The following is a 22634-nucleotide window of genomic DNA, read 5'->3' as shown; positions in this document are numbered from 1 at the left end:
AATATGGCAAGCCCTTTTTTGCCTGCAGAGGAGAGAGGGAGGGAAGGAAAAGAGCAACTGTGCTGAAAAATGTCACATGTGCTGAAAAAGTTATTGAATAACTTGTTTGTGTAGTGAAGTTCCAACAATTTGTATCAAGAATGCACAGACCCTAGTGGTGTTGTGCCAAGGATACTACACTGCTCACTTGCTGGATTAACTATCTACTAAGCCAGAGGTTCTCAAACATTTCAGAGGTCCCAGAGGCTGCTGCCTGATTTATAAATATCAGGGGGTGTAACTATACTGGTGATTGGGCAAAAATGCTCCTTCCCCCAATAGCAGCTTGTTCAACCCTTGATGTACATAGCCTAGTCTGCTTTGTCACTTTCGCAAACCACCAAAAATTGGATCACAATCCACTGGCGGGTCCCAGACTCACAGTTTGAGAATCATTGTGCTAAGCAAAGCCATGGCTGAGTGAAGGGTGAAAGACAGAGGTTAGTTAGGTTGATGCCATCTGCCCCAACCATCGCTAGGGGATGTGTTTCTCATTCCAGTTATAAGCCTGGTTTGAGGACCCAAACACTTGACCATCTTAAGCCCCCGGTTATCAGCCTTTAATTTTTTTCAACTGCTTATCTTTTCTAAACCAGTTTCTGTTCAGAAGCTTCATTATGAGGCAGATATAAAAAAAAAACACAAAGCTAATCCTGTGTCATGCAAAAATCCCTTCCTATCATTGTCATTGTGTTGCCAAAGCCAGCTCCATATAATTAAAGTTGGATGGAAGCTTAGTGTGTAATTCTGTCACTATGAAGGGCAGGTTTGTTATGTCGTGTATTTGTTTTTTGTCTTCCTAGCAGATGTATTATGTGGTGAAACCCAGTCTGGTGGAGTTATGTACAAGTAGCTTTTCCTTAAGTGAAAATGTTTGTTGAATCTCTTTGTTTGGAATGGATGGCATGTCTAAAGAAAAACAGATCATACTGTACTGTGGCACAAAGTATGCTGTGTTTAGTGACAAACCCGTGTTCGATCATTTTTCAGAAGGATGCAACCGATTCATTTGATTTGAATGAGCTACTTCAAGAATTATCAAGGAAGCAGAAAGAAGCTTTGTGGGATAAGTTAAAACATATTTTAACACAGGCTTTGATAGAAGATCCTGTAGAAGAATGGCAGAGAGTTGGAGAAGTTGATGATGACATGGAAATAGAAAGAGCTCCCCAAAAGGTTAGTCTTCATTTGTCATTTTTGCGTCTTTCACCTGAGACTTATGCAGAAACCATTCATATGCATTCCTTCTACATCTATTTCATTTATATTCTGCACTGTCAGGTTGGAGCGGGGTTTCTAGATGGTCTCCTAGCCTTACACTGGCAGTTCTCAGTATTGTGTGGTGCCTTGTGGCATTTCTGCCATGTTTCTCTTCATACAGCATTGATGGTTTGTGTACCAGTGCCCGCAACATCTATTTAACTAGATCCTATAATGTGTAACTAGATCCTATAATGTGCTTAAAGACTCGAGCAACATGTTAAATTATGCTTTAAAGAGATTAATCTCTTGATTTTTACAAAACAAATTACACAAACCATGAGCATTAGCAATTGGCCTAGCCCTGCAAAGACATCAGTACTTGCCGTACTACAGCAAGAAAAAAAGTGTGTGGTCCAGCTAAAGTTAAGCACTTTCCCAATCCTGAGCTCCATAGTGCCGGCGGTATGAGCATACTGCCAGTGCAGGGTGCAGCAGCACCTGGAGAGAAAGGAGCAGGAGCACTGGGCCTCAACCTTTTTGACCTTGATTATGCGAGGAAATTAACCTTGTGATGAAAACAGTTCAAACATAAGAACAGTCCCACTGGATCAGGCCATAGGCCCATCTAGTCCAGCTTCCTGTATCTCACAGCGGCCCACCAAATGCCCCAGGGAGCACACCAGATAACAAGAGACCTGCATCCTGGTGCCCTCCCTTGCATCTGGCATTCTGACATAGCCCATTTCTAAAATCAGGAGGCTGTGCATACACATCATGGCTTGTACCCCGTAATGGATTTTTCCTCCAGAAACTTGTCCAATCCCCTTTTAAAGGTGTCCAGGCCAGTCGCCGTCACCACATCCTGTGGCAAAGAGTTCCACAGACCAACCATACGCTGAGTAAAGAAATATTTTCTTTTGTCTGTTCTAACTCTCCCAACACTCAATTTTAGTGGATGTCCCCTGGTTCTGGTGTTAGGTGAGAGTGTAAAGAGCATCTCCCTATCCACTCTGTCCATCCCCTGCATAATTTTGTATGTCTCAATCATGTCCCCCCTCAGGCGTCTCTTTTCTAGGCTGAAGAGGCCCAAACGCCGTAGCTTTTCCTCGTAAGGAAGGTGCCCCAGACCCATAATCATCTTAGTCGCTCTCTTTTGCCCCTTTTCCATTTCCACTATGTCTTTTTTGAGATGCGGCGACCAGAACTGGACACAATACTCCAGGTGTGGCCTTACCATAGATTTGTACAATGGCATTATAATATTAGCCGTTTTGTTCTCAAAATTCTTAAAGGAATGTATACTTGTATTGCACTGGATTTCACAGCATTTTTTTAATTAAAAAGCTTATTTCCTATTTGAAGAGTTGTGATTTGCTCTTGTAGCTTCTACAGATCAGAATAATAAATAAGTCTCCTTTTGAAAACAAAAATTCTCTTTTACTTTCAGGAACAAACTATAGCTGTGATCCAAGCTGTGACAACTATAGTTGCTGCTTCCATACCCGTAGTTGATGAAAATATAAACATCAAAGTTCTTTTGGAATGTGCTCTGATATTAAATGGTATGCATTTTGCGTGATCCATCATAGTGAGATGATCAGTATGACAAAGCTTAATTTAATCATTATGTGCAAAATGTCTTTTGCACAAGCAGATAAAAATAATGCCACTTACATGAGTGGAGGTAATTTTTCCTTGTTGGCTTGTAGTATTCTCCATACATGTTTTGTTTACATAGGGTTTTTCCTGAGATTGTCTTCTATGATGCTTCTTGAAAATCTGATTATGTTCTACGTAACTGCTGTTATGCAGGATCGAAAGAGACCACTGACACCAAGCTAAATTTAAGGCTTTTTATTAGGAGGAATGGAACCTGAACCAAACAAATGGAAAGACCTTATTTCAAATTCCCTCAATTGAAAGAGGACCTGAGGCAGGGAGGCAGCAGAACTTGAGGCAGGCCAAGGGCTGGAGGCTTGATGGAAGTTCCTCTCTGGTTCTCAGCTCCAGCAAGAGGCTCTCTCTCTCCCAGGGCTCCTTCCAGCAGCTCTCTCATCTCTCCCGCAGAGCTCAGGATTCAGCTCCTCTCTGCAGGACTTTCCTGGTGGTCTCTCGTTCTGCAACTTGATCTTGAAGCTCTCGGCAGCTTTTTCCTGGTGGTCTCTCCTCCTGCAGTTTGAAGCTCCTCTTGGCAGCTCTTCCCTGGTGCTCTCTCTGCCCTCTGTGCTGGTGCAGCCCCTTTTATAGCCTCAGTGGCTCTGCACACAGCAGCCTCTACCTTTCCTCCAGTGGTACTGCAGCCTTCTCTCCTGCAGCAGTTTTCCATTTGGTCCTCCAACTCTCAAGGGCTTGTTACAAGGTACTCAGTTCACTTTCCTCAACAGTGAGCCCATTGGCTCAAACAAAACTTTATAATGATTGGCTCAGACAAACTCAGATTGACTATTGGCTCATGAAAGGCACAGGCTACAATCCCCTCAGGCTAATTTACAGCAGTCAACTGAGCCCAAGTTCTGCACATATCACTGCTTATCTCATAACAAACTGTAGTGGTTTCCAAAGCAACAAAGCAATATTTAAAATACGTTGCTGCAAATATTGCACCTGCAAATATGTTAATGGCTTAATGGTATGTGGGTGTAAATGCTTAGAAGATAGAAGTAATTGCGTTATATGTGGGTTTCAGATTGCACACCAACTAGAATGGACTTGTCAAAACCAAATTAAGATTTGGTTTGCACAATGACTTTCACCAAAACTAGTGAGCTGACCTTGATATGGTGTATTCTCTTGTTTCTTGCAAGCATACACAGCCCATAAGATTCAGTTTAAGTTCTGAACATTGCAATGCCTTCAAAGATGTTTGCTTTCAAACCACTAGAAGAACTTTGGTTTGTATAAAGAGTTGTATAAACTTTGGTTTGTCTATTTCACTTTCATTGCAGTGTGCAAACATCAACTTGACTAAATTTTAATGGATTTTTTTGCATTGTTACCAAAGAACTGAAACTGACACAGATGTTGGTATTACTGAGCTAGCTCACTGTGCATCTGACACTAAACATTATTTATCCCCATAGAAATCCATCTTGTGTCTGAATTTTGTGTACAGTTTGAGAGAAATTTCTGGAGGCACAATGAAGTTGCCAACAGGCTTTTTTGTCATGGAAATTGAATTGTCCTTGTAATAGCTAATTTTGTTTAATTTGTTATAGGAATTCTTTATGCATTACCTGACTCTGAGAAATCTCTGTTGGGAGCTATTCAGCGTCTCTGTGAGCAGTGGTGGGAGAAGGGACTTGAAGGAAAAGAACAGTTTGGGAAAACAGCTTTCGTCATGCTTCTGAAAAACAGTCTTGAGAAGAAAACTGTTGTGGTATTTTCTTTTTTTTATACTTACAAATCTAGATAGACTTATGTAAAGTTTAATTTATACTTAATATGTAAGCTGATGAATCATTTTTATCATTGTCTGGTTTCCTGACAAACCTTCAGAACAGAAAGAGGATGTAAGTTGGGGGCCTAATATATGCATTTTTGATTGGAGTATTAGTTTGTGCTCTCTGAAATTTCTCAGCCTCTGTTTCTGACATCTCTTGCTTTCCTTTGTAATATAGCATTTAGAAAAGCCTAATGGAGTGTTTCTTCTCCTTTAGGGTGCAGATATAATTCGTCTATGGCATCTTCATCAGGCTTTATTGTGCTTTGATTATGACTTAGAGGAGAGTAACGAAGTGAAAGATTTGTTACTTTCGTGCTTTATGAGTGTTAGTTATATTAAAAAAGAAGAGGTAAGCGCCTTTTTTCATGGTTTTAAACTATTGTTACAAGTGCATACTGACAATGAAGAACAGATAAATTCTTTTGAAGAAAATCTCAGGGCAAAGAACGATTGTTTCCTGCAAGCATTCTCAGGAATGAGAGGCATATAAGAGTTCCTGGTAATGGCAGTATTACCAGTAGAAATGCACAGTTCTGCTGTCTTTGAATCCTCACACAGTTTGGCCTTATGAGCCCCATTTTTTGGCAACCGTTATTTTTCAGCAGTGCCCAGGAAAGGATGCCAAGCTTAATTGAGTGGGAGAGATATTAAATGTGATTTTAAAAAAAGCTGGATGTACAACTAACATGTTCGCACAGTGTGGATACCGACAGCCCACTGTACATGATGTTGGGTTCTTTGGAAGAATGGTTGGATGTAGATGTACTAACTAAACATGACTGCAAAACACAATTTATTTTTTGTAAAATCTTGTGTAAGTTGCCTTGAGTGTGTATTGTAAGCAGGGTAAAAGTCACATAAATGTTGTACTTAGTTGCGTGTGTTGCCATTTGTTTATATGCTACTTTACATAGGGCAAGGCTGCATTCTGAAAGATAAAACAGGAAGGGGAGGGAAATTGGTTCAAGGAAGTGCTGATGAGTAATATCTGATTATTTGTCATGTACAAGAATAGGTGAAGCTTTTCATGGAACAACTATTTGACTACTTTTACAGGGGAGAAGATTCCTGAGCTTTCTTTTCACCTGGAATATAAACTTCATTAAAATGATACATGGAACTGTAAAGAATCAGTTACAGTGTTTTCCTAGGTATGTTTTACTTAAGCTGATCATTCTGTGTTGATCAATCTACTTTCTTTGAACTCACTTTGTTTCATGCTTGAGTTCATGTTTTTTTCTCCAAGACATATTCAATAGATAATGCTGGTATGGGAACTACCAAATGATTAGAGCAAGCGATTGCATTTTTTAAAGACACTGAATTTGATTTAGATTCACATGGAATGGCTAACTCCACTTCTTTTGCAGTAATGTATCTGCCCTTGATTAGGGGTTGTTTATAACTCACTCTGGCCAACATTATTCCTTTAATAATAATATCCATTTTGAATTTCATGGACTTGGTGGAACAAAATATATTGATATTGGCTGTACTTTTAATGCAGCAATGCAAATCTGACATGGCTGCACATACGCCTCCTCTGTGTGGTGAGATCCAGTGGTAGACCTGCCATTAAATGAATGGGCAAATGCCTCATGTATCTCTAGCACCGTGGGGAAGCCTCCTTGAGGCTTCTGACGCAGTTGGAAACTGCTTCCAGTTTGCCAGAAGCACAGTTTAAAGCGTCGGAGAAGCTCTGTGGCTCTGTGCTCCAGGTAAGTGGGGGGGGGGGAGGCGCAGATCTGCACGTGGCGGCATCCCCTGGGGGGCACCATTGTGAACCTACCCTGGGGTGCGAGGCTGGGGAGGTCCGCTATTCGTGAGATCAGTTGATTCTTGGTTGTGCATGCTTCATTCATATTTTCTATGTGGCATTTTTTTGCATTATTGTTCACATTTCAACAACAAAATTCTCAAAGCAGTTTCCTGTCCCAAAGAGGCTGTGGCCTAAAAGAAGCATAACCATGTAACAGCTCTGGAGCAGGTATGCTATGCTGGAGTGATTAGGGTTAGGTGTTCTCTTTTTCTAAATATAAGAGAAACACAACTTTAAAAGGCGCCTCACTAAACAGTTGGCCAAGTGGTTCAGTCATCACATTGAGGGGCATAAAGGAGAATTTTTCTGTTGAATGTGAGAAGCCCTACTTGCTGTAGAATCATCTTACAAGTCCCTTTTATTTGAAATTCTGAGTGTAGGGGCAAGAGGATGCTTTTGCTCGTGTTGGCTGGCATGGGATATTCTTATTGATTTGGAATAAGCTCCTTGCCTGCTGCTGTGAGAGTGTGTGTGTGTGTGTTTTTAAAATAGTGACATTTCAACTAGACTGAATAAATGGAATTATAACAGATGAGTTTCTGCTTATGTGCAAAGGATGAGCACTTGGACAAAAAGTCCTAACTACATATATTCTGATAGGGTCAATATTGGCTGTGACTACCCAGGGATCATTTTGGGATCACAGAAGTTCACTGAAATGTCAGCTGTTCACAACAAGCCAAAATGAAATTGACTACCACAAGAGAGGCTGATGATTGCAAGTGTTTATGCCTTCAAGAGATATTAACAACTTCATGGCATCGAAGTCCTTTAGTGTCTATTAGCCATGATAAGTACAGGTCCTATTTATACACAGATTTGACTCAACACGAATGGCCCCTGCAGATAAGATGGAATGTGCTGATCCCTGGAGAAGGGGGAAAATGCACCCCTTTAAAATCAGTTTAAAAAACTGAACAGTTCTTTAACAATAGCCTCCTTAATGAGAGAGAGGGCAGCTAGCTGACCATCAATCCTTCTCTCTCCAGCGGACCCCTCCCTTCCCCCCAGCACGTGAAAGAAAAGTGATCATTTTGCATTGGTGAAGGGAGGGGCTGAGTGGAGGGCTAAGCCCTTGGAAGAGAACTGATTGATGGATTGTCCTCTTAATGGCTCTTATCTTACATCACAAAGGTCAGCAAGGCTGTTTTTAAATCACTGGAGCAAAGAAAGTTTGTTTTTTAAATTGATTTGCTATAGTGTGTTTTTTGCCATCCACCTGAGTTCTGGGAACGGAACCCACGCGAATAATGAGTCTCGGCCTGTAAATGTAGTTTCTGTGTTTAAGGCAGTAGGCCTTTGAAACTAGATACTGAGGTTTAAATCAAATTGGTTCCATATTCTCTTGAACTGCAGATCCTGAGGAAGAGTCTGCAGAATACCTAGATGCCTCTAAGTCTAAATAAATATCCATCTCCGTCTTAATGTATCTGTTTTCTAGCTTTAATTCTTTCTTAATTTACTAACACAGGTCCCTGATGACAAACATTGCAGAAATCTATTTCAGAGCCTGGAAGAAAGCTTCAGGAGAGATTCTTGAGGTATATTGTTTCAAAGCTGCTGCAGTGTTTTCATTTCAAGGCTGAAAATGCCTGCATAGAGTTGAGAGTAAAGATCATTTAACAGCACAATAATATCAGTATTCATAAGCAAGTAGGAAAAGGTAAACAAACTGTGTGCATACTACAGTTGGGTAGCTGGAGACTACTAAGTGGAAGGCTGCCTTTACCTGAAATTCAAGTACAGGCGTGCGCCACTTAATTACAGGGATAGGTTATCCAATCCCTGTTGTTATGCGATTGGGTTGTTAAGTGAACATTCAACCCAATCTAGTGCCTTTGTTGTGTAAACAGACACTCCCTGCAAGAAACTAGCTGTCTATACAGGTTACTGGAGATGCATTGCCTCTTCTTTGCATTAAGGACCTCTTTGTTGTGTAAACAGATACTCTGCTGCAGGCTATGGGAGTCCTGACTGCCTCATTAAGAGCCTCTTTGTTGTGCTTTGACCACCTTCATATATGTGGTCCATCAATTGGAAGGTTGTTAAGCAGCGGGTGCCTGTATAAGTATTGGCACTAACAGTTGTGCATAACATATGTCAGAATGCCAGATGCAAGGGAGGGCACCAGGATGAGGTCTCTTGTTATCTGGTGTGCTCCCTGGGGCATTTGTTGGGCTGCTGTGAGATACAGGAAGCTGGACTAGATGGGCCTATGGCCTGATCCAGTGGGGCTGTTCTTATGTTCTTATGTTCTTAACAGTGGCATACAGAATAATAGAATAATAATTCTATTTCATATACAGAAATAATTCATATACAGAATAGAATAATAATTATTCTATTATACACTGTTAATAGAATATCTCTTCTACATAAATCAGTTAAACAGCTTTATTAAAATTGAGAAACGGATGTTAGGCAGTCTAATCCTTGTTCACAAGATATTGATGGGAAGGAACAATGGCCTAAACTTGTATCTGCTCCAGTCGAATTCTGAGCAGACTGAAGCACTTTAAGAGAGATAACAGGTTGCTGTTGAGCAGTGGGTAAATGAACCCTGTGACATTCAGGGTTCTGTCCTTGTGGCTGTTCCTAACTTGTGCACTTGTCATTCTGTCTTCGTACAGTGCTAGTGGTAAAGGGTTCTTGTTGCACTTGCATCACAATCCTATGCATGTCTACTTGGGAGTAAGTCTCATTGTGTTCAGTGGGGCTTACTCTCCAGGAAAACGTGGATAGAATTGCAGCCTACCTTCCACACCCAGCAAAATTTGGATGGACTAAGGGAGGGAAAGAACGCATGAAGTATGTCTTCTGGCACTTTTTGCAGTTAGTACCTAGTTGAACTGTATCTTTAGTAGCTTCATAGGATTTGGATGCTAGATCTGAACCAAATTACTTGCGTTACATGGTTAGGATAGGAGTAGCTTGTATTTCTTACTGGGAAATAACCTTGACCCACAGATATACCAGACGGCAGTGGTTCATCTGACATTCTTATGACTTCATATCTTATGAAAGTCACATCTGGGTGCCAGTGTCTTAGCATCACGTCGAATTCAAATTACCTAGAATCTGTTCTCCATATTTATTTTGGCTTAAATTCTCCCCATTTTGTGAACACAGGAAAGGTGACAACATTTTACAGATAGTCGGTTTGTAATAATATTCCCTTTTGACCTCCTGATAACTCTTGCCCTGGCCTCCAAATGTCAGCCAAAATGGAATGGTTTAAAATATGCTTTTTTTCCTTCCAGAAGAAATGCTATATGAATTGACTAAGTAACTTTACATTGTAGTTTGGGAAAACAGGGAGAAGGAAAAAAATTATTGGGGAAAAGATCAGAATGAAATTGAAGCAATTTATAACTGCATAATGTATACAGTTTAATTCCGTTTGCTGCAAAAATCAATTTCCATGTGTGAGAAATAAAATGCTGTATGTTAATTAGGACATGTGTACATTTTTTATTTCAGTTGATTGAACATGGTTGTATTCAGGATTTCATGCATCATGCAATTCACCTTCCCAGGAATTCTCCATTGCACCCTAAAGTACGAGAGGTGTGTTGACTGTCATCAGTGGCTTTCTAGCTTCTCTTGCATGTCCCAGTTTCCTTCCTCAATTCCCAGTTCTCAGAAACTATGGTGTTTATGTCCAAATTGGGCAACCACACTTTGCTTGTGGCTAGAACTAGAACTGGAAACGATTCAAATCATGGCTCCCATTCTAGATACATGAGCCCAAAATTACCTTAGGTGTGTAGTGGTGTGTTTCTACCACCTTGGATGTTGTTGGCATCCTTCAGTCTCAGAAGACTATGGTGTCATGCTCTGAATGGTGGTTCTGGAACAGAGTGTCCTCTCCAACCTGGGTAAAGTATGTATGGAGGATAGGCTGTTACCCATGCAGCAAATCCCCCCTTTCCACGTCGCTGAAATGGTCCAATGGAAAGGCAGAGGCCAATATGGTTGGTTCCAGCGGCGTCGCAGGAGTTGCCAGGACGTGACTGTGTTCAGCCATGAACTGCCTCAGGGACTCCGGCTCCAGATTTTGCCTCGAGGTTGACTCCTGAAGCCTTTTCCATAACTGGATGTAGCCACATGGCAGTGGAGGTTTGGGATCAGAGTTTTCCTTCTCTCAGATGAGCTGCCTTCCCAGGCTGACGAGTCCCATCTACCCGGTGGCTGTTCAGTCGCCTCTTACGACAAGTACAGCCAAACTGAGGGCCTATTCTTATCCCCAGCCCCCAGGGGAGACCTTGGATGTAGTGATGTGTAATTTAGGTGCCAATTTTTTAAAAATATGTATGTATGAATATAAGTTCTCCTTAAAAAACGTTGCTTCAGCTATAGCATTTTGAAAACAATGTATAATCACATATGTGCTCCTGTCCTTAGACAAATGTAGGAATTCTTCTTTTGCTAAGCCAGTAGTTGGCTAAAACAGGTTGTATTTCTTAAATATCATGTGAAATGACCTCTTGAACCATCTGTATTATCTTTGTTTTGTCAGTTGCTGAGCTATTTCCACAAACAAAATAAATGTCGCCAGGGAGTTGAAGAAGTTCTTTATAGACTTTATCAACCTATTCTTTGGAGAGCATTAAAGGTAATTCTTTAAAACGTCATCTGGTAGGTATGTTATATCCAGGTTATTTTTAAAGCTAACATTAATTTTGGTGCAAAGTTAGAATTATCCCAGGCTGATGGGCCATGGTTGAATAGATTTATTACAGGTGTGCTCCACTTAACAACGGGGATATGTTTTCTGATCGCTGTTGTTATGCGATTAGGTTGTTAAATGAACTTTCAGCGCAATCTAGTGCTTCTGTGTAAACAGACACTCTCCTTCCAGACACTAGCTGGCTGCACAGGCTACTGGAGATAGATTGCCTCTTTGCATTTAGCGCCTCTTTGTTGTGTAAACAGACACTCTGGTGCAGGCTATGGGTGGCCTGACTGACTCATTAAGAGTCTCTTTGTTATGCTAGGATGACCACCATTGTATATGTGGTCCGTCGTTAAGCAGAAGATTGTTAAGTGGCACATACCTGTATTACTTAACATTTCGCCCACTTCTGTAGCAGGCATTTTCAAAGGCTGGAGACAAAATTTTGGTAATTTTTGGTATTTGGATAATACCGTTCCCACCCACCACATAGGTAAAGGCTGGGCCCCACATATATTGTTCTCTCCCCCCCCCTCCTACACACACACATCCACTTGGTGCACTACTCTCCAAACTTCTCAGGAGGGGTAGAATGTTGAGATCGCCTCAATGTGATTAGTTACAGTTTTCCCACCCAATCCCTGTATGCAAAGAATAGCTTGCTGCGAGTGGGGGCAGGGGGAAGATGCTCATCTTCATTTTTAATTGTGAGGTGGTTGAAAACCTAGATAGTATCATCTGAACCAGGTGTTATTTTGTGGTTCTGAAAGGTGTTGCCAGCGCTGCTTGTCTACCACTGCATGTGTACGCAATCTCAGACCTGAGCCCAGACTGAAAACCAGTTGGAGAGATTCTTACTCTGTAACCAGAGACACCAGGAGTCAGTGAATGGCTGCTGTGGTGCTCTTGACTGGATAGCGGAGTGAACAACCTCAAAGTGCTTCTGACTAGAGACCATGACAGAGTTTCCAAAGAATATAGATTTTGTTGAAAAGGTATAGGAAAAGCTAATTAACTTACCCATTGCTTAGAGCAGTGGTTCTACACATTTAGCACTGGGACTGACTTTTTAAAATTAGAATCTGTCAGGACCCACTGGAAGTGATTTCATGACCAAAAGTGACGTCATCAAGCAGGAAACCTTTTAGCAATCTTACCCAGGAGTAAGTCCCATTGACTATCATTGTTAAAAAAAATATACAGAGTTAACTTGTTAAAAGTACAGGTCTGTAGTACTTCCCCCAAACGCGGCCGCATACCTTGATAGCATCAAGTCTAATATATTGAAATGAAAGGGGACCGACCTGAAATTGGCTTGCGACCCACCTAGTGGATCCCGACCCACAGTTTGAGAAACACAGGCTTAGAGGTTTAGTGGTTTTGGTGAATGAGAATCGGAAATAGTTCTGTTCAGACAGGCATGGGTTAAGTGAGAGGAGCGTGAGAAACGGACTGCCAGCTGGGCTGAGTTTTCTCAGCCTGAGACAACCCAATGCAAGGGAAGAAGGCTAGCAGGAGGTTTAGAAAAAGAATGGAGTTGGTGGAGGAGGAGAGAAGTTAGAGACTGTAGGAAGGAGAGAGAGAAGGGAAATTAACCTGTCCTTAACCTGCAGTATGGCCTGAGGTATGCTGTCCTAGAAAGCAAGGCCAGACTGCATGATTTTGGGTCCTGAGGAAGAAATGGAAAAAACATAGCCAAAAAAGATGCCTCTTGGTTGGCAAGGAATGCAGTTCTTCCAGAGATTAGGGCAACTACCATGGCGGGAGACTTTCCAAGCAGGAGCAATCCCTCTGAAATAGAATGGAAGAAGAGACAGAAGAGGAGACTACCAAAATGGCCAGCATGAATGCTCTTGGTGGGGAAGGAAATGAAAACATCAAATTTCTGGGGTAGGGATAGTTTATATCATCTGAACAAAGACAATACAAAGGCACTCCTGGGCAGATAATGGCATCTGGAACATCTCCTGGGTGTGCAGCCAGGAGTTCCCTAGGTTTGATTGGGTTAATGTGTGTTGTTCCAGGAAACACATGACGGGGGGGGGGGAGGTATTGTTATCATTATGTTGTTGGCTAGCCCTACTCCAAGACTACTGTAATGCCTGCTCTTGTGAACTGGTTCAGACTGTATTCTCAGTTATGAAAAATGGAACAATATGCTGGGGAGCAGGATGTGCATATTTGCATCCATCATTATATGTGGGTGATCGTCTCAATCCAGACTGAACCAAATATGTTACAAAAATGTGGGAGAGGCATAGAATGCTGGGAAAGAGCCAGAGGAGGAAAAGCTGGTTGGTAACGATTGAGGTGAAGGAGAAACTGAAGAGAGACCCCGGAGGAAAAAAGGAGGAAGAAGAGAAGAAAGCAGATAGGCAAGTCTTCAGAAAGTCAAAGGAAAGTGTACTTGAGTGATGGGAACTGAAACTGAAAGAACACAATGTCCTGTTTCCATGCAATAGCCAGAGCGGTGGTACTCAAACTAGTGCGTTGCAACCCTCTAGTTTGTGTAAAGGTACCCCTGTCCCTTTAAGGGGTAGGGGAGGGGGTGAGGGCAGCAACGCGATCTCCAAGATCGCATCGGTAAGGGGAGTGCTTGTACCTACTCAGGGCTGCAGCAGGCTCCAGGGGGTGCAGGGGCCCAGCCCTCTGCAGGGCTCCCCGAGGCTTTTACTGTGGGGGGGGGGGAAAGCTAGCGCGAACCACTTCCGGTTTCACATCGCAACCAGGAAGTGGTTCCCACTCACTTTTTCCATATTCCAAGTCTTGTGGGGTGGTTCAGCAGAAAGTGCTCAATGGAAGAATTGACTGTTTGTGCACAGTCATGTGCTATTGTGCAGATAAAATTTGCATCCAGTATCTGCTAACTTAAAAGCAATTAGCTTGATTGTTTATCCGTGTTTCTGTAGCATAGCCATGAGTTAGAGGTTTGGAATCAAAGTATTACCTTTTTGATGATAAACTCCACAGAGAAAATTAACATCTGTTGTAGCGCTGGCCACACGTAATTCTTGATTTGTAGTACATTGTCAAAATCTTTTTGATGGCCCTGGTACTAGATTTCAGTTGGAGAGCAGTTTTAAATGTATTGGTAAAAGTATTATTGATGAATGTTCACACCTTTAAAACTCTTACATAGTCTTCATTTGTAATACATGAATATGTACACAAATACATATTTGTAATATGTAATTTGCATGAAGGTGTCAAGGTGACAATTTTGCTCCCTCTCTGTGTCAGGCCAGGAACTCAGAAGTCCGATCAAATGCAGCATTGCTGTTTGTTGATGCATTTCCTATTTTGGATCCACATTTTAACAAAGAAGATACTGATAATGAAATCCAAAGGCAATTTGATGAACTCTTTGTAAGTATTTTGTGTGTGTTTTCCCTTCGAACATTCTGCATCAAACTGACAATTTAAGGTTGGCAAAACAGTCAGAAGTAAGAACATTCATGCTTGTGATGTGATGGTACTTCTCTTGCAAGTTTGTAGCACTGTCTTATTTTGGGCTCTCCACTATAATAAGGGAAACGTCATTGTTTTCTAAATGCATAGAAAGTGAAAACTGTGACCAAATAAATCTGCATCAGACCAGATGATACACAGGAATTCATCATGTGTGGAAGAACAGGTGTAGATTGTAGTAGTTCTGTGTTTCCCAATTGTGAATATTTTAAGATAAATTATTTCAGATGCATACTTGATAGCCAAGATCAACTCGTGTTATAGGCATGGAGGAACTATGACTAAAAGCTGTTATAACTAAAAATATATTAAGAAGGTTTTGTGCATACACTTAATGGAAATTTAGTACAAGCTGCCCATCAGAACAGGGGAATAGCATGGTTCAGTTCCCATTCATTTGGCCTTGCACAGGACAACTTTTTTTGTGATTCATGCACTTGGCCTATATAAGGCTGCAATCCTATCCACACTCTCTGGGAGTAAGCCTCACTGATTATAATGGGACTTACTTCTGAGTAGACATGCATAGGACTGGATTCTAATTGTCTAAATTTTGGCATTATGTTATTTTGTGTAGTACTAAAATAACTACAGGATGTTGAATGTGTTACACAATTTTGTCTCAACTCTAATGTAAGAAGATTGTGATGCCTGTGAGATAAATTACTACTTTATCATGACCTAGCCCATGAAGGTGAAGTGAGAGAGAGTTCAGATCACAGGGCCACCAGATTCCTTCCCTAGGATTGACTGGAGAAGGAAACTGCTTTGGAACAGAGTGGGTGGTGTGAGAATGTCCAGACTAGTGCTTCTATTGCATGGCACTTGATCTGGACTCTGTAGCAAGGGAGGGAAGGAAATGGGCTTTGTATAGTTTGCTGTAAAGGCTGTAAAAGCCCATTTTGTGCTTGGAATGGATGGGCTTGACAGTTCTAGGAAAGCCACCCCCCCCCAAAGGGGTACTAGACTGTACAGGGGAACTGCCCATCAAGGAGGAAAAGCTTGATGAAACTTTTTTAATACCCTCCCCATAGTATTACAGAGTATGAAGAAGGTTAATTTATAATATGGTATGGAATAATTTGGTTTTATGTTGTTTAGTATTTGTTCCTCTCTTTAAATATTTTTCCTATTTTAAAAATACAGTACACTTAAGAAAAACACGAATTTGTGATGTATGATTACTTCTTTGGTTTGTAGAGTCTTTTAGAAGATCCTCAGCCTCTAGTCCGCTCAACAGGGGTACTTGGTGTTAGTAAAATAGCATTCAAATATTGGGAGATGATCCCTGCAACTGTGCTTGCTGACCTCTTAAAAACTCTTATTGAAGATCTTGCTTTTGATACAACTTCAGCTGACGTTCGTTGTTGTGTTTTTAAAGTAAGTTTGCCTTGTGGTCATCTAGTTTTCTGGTAGGCATGATGCTTTTAATATAAATTGCTCTCAGAACAATATGTTCATAGAAGAAGTGTGGATCTGTGGTGATTGAGGGGGAGAGGTTGACTGAGTAAGCAGATGTATCTGAACTGCTCCTTCCACTCAACTGGCCTTGTACACTAATCCCCCATATGCACACATATGTCCTCTATACAAGAGAGATTACACTCTCCACTGTCCCCTGTCTCCACATGTTTGGTGAGGCCAGTGGAGCCTTGTTGACTGCCTCAGGGCACTATCCTAAGCAGGTCTACACAGAAGTAAGTCCTATTTTGTTCAAAGGGGCTTACTCTCAGGAAAATGTGGTTAGGATTGAAGCCTTAGTTTATGATAATCTAAACACCTATTCTCCACCCCTAGAACACTCAGTGGTGTTTGGAGTGGAAGCTAACCAGATGGAGAATGGTGGTAAGATGGAGAGCTGCTTTTAATCAGAAGAGTGGAATCTTCTTTCATCTTTCCTACAGAGCTGTTTCCACCATCTTTTTAAAGAAAACTGGTGCAAAAACAAAATGTTTAAGTTGGGGTGGGAAGTGGGGTGTGATGGAGTGATTTCTAAGGTTATTTAGTCACAGCTGAGCTGCTGGCTAGTGATCAGCTTGTGACAACAGTCTACTATTCATACATCTTTCTAGTAAAGAAATTCTCATTTGAATCCAATGTAAAGTCATTAAGAGCAGAAATGTTTGTTAACCAGTACTTTAAGCCAAAATAAAAACTTCTGTAGGTGAACTGTGCCCTTTAAAAAACACATTTTAGTCTATACTTTCATAAATATATTTGCTGGGTTTGTTCCAGTTGAGTGGCACAGGCATGGAATATTCAATAGAGTATTTTATAAGCACAGCATATGCCACTTGCACTAAATGGAACATTTTCATAACATGAGTTGGCTTGCATTTTGTCATTCTCCCAATCCAGTTCTCAGAGCTGCATGCATTTAGCAATTAGAATAGTTTCAGTTGTGTATTCTCTGTTTTCTTGTGATAACCTTTTATTGGCATCTTTTTCTCCTGCAGTGCCTGCCTATAATTTTGGACAACGTGCTAAGCCACCCATTATTGGAACAGCTCCTGCCAGCCCTGAAATACAATCTCCATGACAATTCGGAGAAAGTTAGAGTGGCTTTTGTTGATATGTTGCTGAAAATCAAGTCTGTCAGGGCTGCTAAGGTAGGATAAATTAGGTTTGATAGCCTGCAGACAGGATGTATAGAACTAGGCAATTTATTCTGAAAGATGTACATTCATCAATACCACAACAGTCTTGAAAAGAAAAGGGGTGCAAGGAACATTAACATTTCACTTCAAGCTCTTCACTATTACTGCATTTTAAATTAATCAGTTCTTGAAAAATTTTAAGCTTCTTCACTTCAGGTTTTCTAGCAATTAACTTGATGGTATGTCCAGTCATATTAAGTAATGACTGAAAAGGGGTATTTATCTCCTGATTACTTTCTTTAAAATAATCTAGCCTCATTCTGAGGCTGGTCATGAATGACTATTGTTTGCAGTTGCAAAAATAAACTACCTCTAAATGGAAAAAAAAATTGAACAGTCAGCTGTGCATGATTGGATAGCAGGAGTTTGAAATGTTGCTGAATTGTTTAGGAAGGTTCAGAAATGGGAAAGAGGGGAAATATAGCAGACCAGAACTTGGGACTAATGGATGCCACCTCTACAGTTCTTGAATTATTCTAGGACAACAAGATCAGAATAGGGGATTTATAGTCAGTAAGGATTACTTTATGTCTATATCATCTGTCAAGTACTTTTAAATATTTGTGTAGTACAAAAGTAATACATGTATGAAGAAAAAAGATCCCAGAAAAAAGCACATTTTTCTGTGGCAATGTTTATACCAGCTCTTGTTCAGTTTCTTATTTTGGGTTCTTCCCCTTTGTTTTAGAACCCTTTTTATATTGAATAAATATATGGGATGTGGTGATGGCGTCTGGCCTGGACACCTTTAAAAGGGTATTGGACAAGTTTCTGGAGGAAAAATCCATTACGAGTTACAAGCCATGATGTGTATGTGCCACCTCCTGATTTTAGAAATGGGCTATGTCAGAATGCCAGTGCAAGGGAGGGCACCAGGATGAGGTCTCTTGTTATCTGGTGTGCTCCCTGGGGCATTTGGTGGGCCGCTGTGAGATACAGGAAGCTGGACTAGATGGGCCTATGGCCTGATCCAGTGGGGCTGTTCTTATGTTCTTAGGTTAACTATGAAATGTAATCTCAATAACTTGCTTTTCTTCCCCACAAATCAGTTTTGGAAAATCTGTCCAATAGAGCATCTTTTGACTCGCCTTGAGATTGATTCACGTCCTGTGTCACGACGCCTAGTAAATCTTCTGTTCAGCTCTTTCTTGCCCATCGATCAGCCAGAAGAAGTGTGGTGTGAACGCTGTGTTACGCTAATCCAAATGAATCCGGCAGCAGCTAGAAAGTTCTATCAGTATGCTTACGAGTACACCAGTCCAACCAACATAGGTAAAATTGCGAAATACTAAGTTGAAATCATTGGCAAGTGTTTTCTGTTATTCATGTTAACATACTGCTGTTATGCCCTATGTATGCCACAGCACCAAACCAGAAGTATGTCTGGAAAATACAGGCAATTCTTTCTTCTGAATGACTTTGTGGTGAGCATGGATCCATGCAGAGAGTGATATTTTTACTACTTCTGAGTTAATTGCTTTGACTGACCAGAAGCAACCCAGGTTGTAATCCCTTGCACATCTGGACTGCAGGGATTGGAGATATAAGTGTGCTCTCAGCCCTAAAAGTAGAAGTCCTCAAGTGACTATAAAATTCACTGAATTCAAACTTCCAAAAATATTTTTTTTTTCCTAGAGGCTCAAAGTGTATGCAAAGCCATCTTGAGCTGGACTTTCTAAAAGATTCAAATCCTCTTGACTGTATCTCAAAAGCTTTTGTTTTTCAAACTATTGTGAAAGATATTTGGGCAAATTAAGGGCATTTCTGCAGTTTGCTCCTTTAAGGATTGCGATCCTGTACACACTACCTGAGAGTGAGTCCCATAAAATTCCCTTGGGATTACTTCTTCATAGACACACATAGATTTACAAGACAGGTTTCTTTAAGGGTGAAGGATGTCAATAATTGCACTAAAGTTTGCACTCTTCCCTGTTGCAAATGTATTAGTATGCTTAATGGAAGCATAGTCCTTTAGGTTTCTTACTGGTAGGATTTTTGATTTGGCATAGAATTCTTCAGACATAGGTTGTCTATATAAAGGCCTGTAATATTGTAAATGCCTACTTCTGGAGAATTCTGTGCCAAGTTGAAAATGCCAGGATAGAGGAGGAAAAGAGACTGCTTTATGGGGTTGTGTTTCTGACTTACTTGCATGCATATAAGTTAGTATCTACACAACATATTTATTTCTAAATGGAGATGCTATTTGACTTTTTCCCAGTGCTTCATCATTGAATGATACCAGGTGTTAACTTCAGCCACATTTTAAATAACTTATTTTTGTTTTAAAATGTTTAGACCTGAACATTTTATAAATCAATCCAAATCACTAACAAGAAAAACAATGAATAAAATATTAAACTCTGAGCAGCAGCATGCTGTACTATTAAGCCATTTTTTAGTTTAAGTTGAAAACATTTAAATGTTAAGCCTTTTGATAAAATGAAGCAATAGCTAGTTTAGTAAAGTACTGGGTTGAGACTTCTGAAATTTTTCTTTCTCCATATCTTTTGTGATTGTACCCTTTGTTCTTTATTTTAGCTAAACTGATGCTTACCATTCAGAATTGTTTGAATGCCTGCATCCAGCAGGGATTAAAGACATCTGATAGTGGTGACGAAGACAGTGAGAAAGAAAATATGAGTGTAAGAATTCAATAGTAAAGTTTCCAATATAAAAATGCTAATTCTTTTTGTACAAATGCGTCCTATCTATGATGTTTCTTTGGAATAAAAATATAACTGACATCAGTTCACTGCTCTCCCCCGCCTGTAATTATGGGTACTTTTGGTGACCTTCTGTTTAAAAGGAAACAGTTTTGATAGGATTTGTCTCAATTACGGTACAATCTTACAGTGCGTCAGAGATGAGTTGAAAGTACTGTATTTTGGTTCACAGTTGATCTGTATTACTCATAGCTCTTGGAAACGACCATAGATGTTAACACAATCTCTAAATGGCATATTACTCCACTTTGAAAATGAGAAATATGTAGCAGTATTAAAGAAAAAAATGGCTCAGACAAAAGTGTGCAACTAATGCTATGTTTGGTATCCATGGTTGCCATAGGTGAGCTGAGCTGGTCTGTGTTTGATACCCCTATCTCTTGTGCTAGCTACCTTAGTCCGTTCTTTCATCTGTAAAAACAAAAAGTAAAGTGAGTTATTTTATGGCTTTTTGCAGATCAGCACAGCTGTTCATAGAATTATTTCAATATAATATGCAAAAACAATTTTTAAGAGTAATAAATAAGGTGACTGAGGGCCTGCATTCAGTTGTATAGAGCAGTGGTTCTCACACAATTAGCACCGGGACCCACTTTTTAGAATGAGAATCTGTCAAGACCCACTAGAAGTGATGTCATGATCGGAAGTGACATCATCAAGCAGGAACATTTTTAACCTAGGCTGCAATCCTACCCACACTTATCTGGGACTACCCACACTTATCTGTCCCGTTTACTATCATTGTTAAAAGAATATACATAGTTGCTTGTTAAAAGTACAGGTCTGTAACATTTCCCCAAATGCAGATGGTAGCATCAAGTCTAATATATTAAAAATATTGAAATGAATGGGGACCTACCTGAAATTGGCTCGTAACCCACCTAGTGGGTCCCAACCCACAGTTTGAGAAACACTGGAGAGAGATCCACTTGCACAAAACATCAGGGATAGCTACCTTGGCACAGTATTATCTTCAGCTGTGTAAAATAAGAAAATCATCTCTAGTTAGCAGCAGTTAAAATGGCATGCTAGATACACAAACGGTGCAAACCATGTGAACCAACATTATAGAAGTACGAGCTGTGGAAAGCTAGAGTGTAGAAATTCTTAGGCCTGGTTCAGATGCTTCCAACTGCAGTAATGTTCTCCAGGTGGCTGGGTAAGCTGGTGACGTGTTTGTGTTTGTGCATACATAGGAAGCAGTGTGTGACCAGGACATATGCTACACTCAATTCACCCACTTGCCACATTTGTTCCATTCTTTTTTCAAAGCGGAAGTTTGCTGAATCTCATGTTACACATTGTCTGAGCACAATCTTGACACCTGCACGCTGTATGTAGGATATTGCTGCTGCTGTCAGCATCTGAACCAGCCTTAGAGTGTGGAAATTCCTCTTAGCTCTGCCAAAATTCAAGCCCATCACTGTACTGCAAGTTTAGTACGCGTATATTGGACTATGTTTTCTAAGCAAGGATCAGTTTAGTATAAATGTGTGTTTTCCTTGGGTCTCCTCTTAAGTCATCGGGAAGCTTAAAAAATGCCAGTTCCCATTTTTGTCACTGCTTTTTTTTTTCATTGTCCATCTGTTGCTGTCTATACTCATTCTCCCCCAGCCCTTAAAGTGTTGTCTTTGTAGATTGTAATACTATGCTATGACAAAATATAAAAGAAAAGAATTTTTTCCCCTCTGTTACTGGATCGCTGACCTTCTCTTATAGCAAACTTGTAAAATAGCTTTTAAAAAAAAAGCAATTAAACTAACAGCTCCCAAGGTATTAAAATGAGACACCTTCCATTTTTTAAAAGTCTGTGAGTCCAACCTGCGATACTTGTGGATAATGTAACTGCATACTAATTCTCAAATATCTATATTTCAGGTGCCAAATAATGTGTTGTCAATTGATGACGTACCTTCCATGGCGGGGTTACTTGAGGTTATTGTAATTCTCTGGAGAAGCATTCGTAAAGCACTGGATCGCAATGAAGGAGCCAGAAATCATATTGTTAGAAAATTTGGTTCTGTGCTGTCTGAATACTTAAAAATATTTAAGGTAAATTTCCTATAATTATAATTTCCTGTAATTTACCAGATCCTGTCAATGTAGTCCAGTTCTTGATCTAAGGTCTTGAGAGAAGGTGGTGCTTGTACTCTTAAACAACAGGCAGTCTGTACTTGAAGCAACTCTTTCTTCTAATGGTCTGTTCACTAATTTATTCAAAATTTTTCTCCTTATTCCTAGGATGATCGTTGTATGTCTCCAATAATTATCCTAGCGTCTTTCATGTCACCTGCTACTATACCTGCCTTCAGGTATTGCTTTAAAAAAAAATCAGACATGGATGGAAATTTTTGCTGTATATGTTTTGATATGTGGTATGGTATTTGTGGTATGGTGATTCAGGGCAGCCTTATGACCCACTAGATAGGGGAAGGGGAACAACACAAAAACCTGGGTAGATTCACTACCACTAGAAAGCAAATTGGACCCATAAATCCTGAGGTGCACATTGGTTAAGCAATCAAAAACTTGGAGTCACCAAGCCCAGAAGCCAGCTGCTGTACAGCTGACCTCAGCTTTTAAGCACCCATTCTTGCCTTTAGTA

General features: G+C 40.4%; 1 protein-coding gene across 1 annotated transcript in view; it reads left to right on the top strand.

Moving 5' to 3' along the window:
• Window positions 1-22634, top strand: part of NCAPG2 (non-SMC condensin II complex subunit G2) — a 34403-nt gene that overhangs the window by 85 nt on the left and 11684 nt on the right. Inside the window, exons 2-16 of the mRNA XM_066627852.1 lie at window positions 1030-1215; window positions 2690-2804; window positions 4458-4618; window positions 4899-5033; window positions 5741-5835; window positions 7975-8044; window positions 9984-10070; window positions 11023-11118; window positions 14419-14544; window positions 15847-16026; window positions 17103-17255; window positions 18353-18575; window positions 19845-19948; window positions 21908-22081; window positions 22271-22341. Of these exons, the coding sequence (XP_066483949.1) occupies window positions 1030-1215; window positions 2690-2804; window positions 4458-4618; window positions 4899-5033; window positions 5741-5835; window positions 7975-8044; window positions 9984-10070; window positions 11023-11118; window positions 14419-14544; window positions 15847-16026; window positions 17103-17255; window positions 18353-18575; window positions 19845-19948; window positions 21908-22081; window positions 22271-22341 (1976 nt within the window). The remainder of the gene's footprint in view (window positions 1-1029; window positions 1216-2689; window positions 2805-4457; window positions 4619-4898; window positions 5034-5740; window positions 5836-7974; window positions 8045-9983; window positions 10071-11022; window positions 11119-14418; window positions 14545-15846; window positions 16027-17102; window positions 17256-18352; window positions 18576-19844; window positions 19949-21907; window positions 22082-22270; window positions 22342-22634) is intronic.

Source organism: Tiliqua scincoides, chromosome 5, assembly GCF_035046505.1.
Source record: "Tiliqua scincoides isolate rTilSci1 chromosome 5, rTilSci1.hap2, whole genome shotgun sequence".
Lineage (NCBI taxonomy): Eukaryota > Metazoa > Chordata > Lepidosauria > Squamata > Scincidae > Tiliqua > Tiliqua scincoides.
This window is presented reverse-complemented; position numbering and strand designations above follow the sequence as displayed.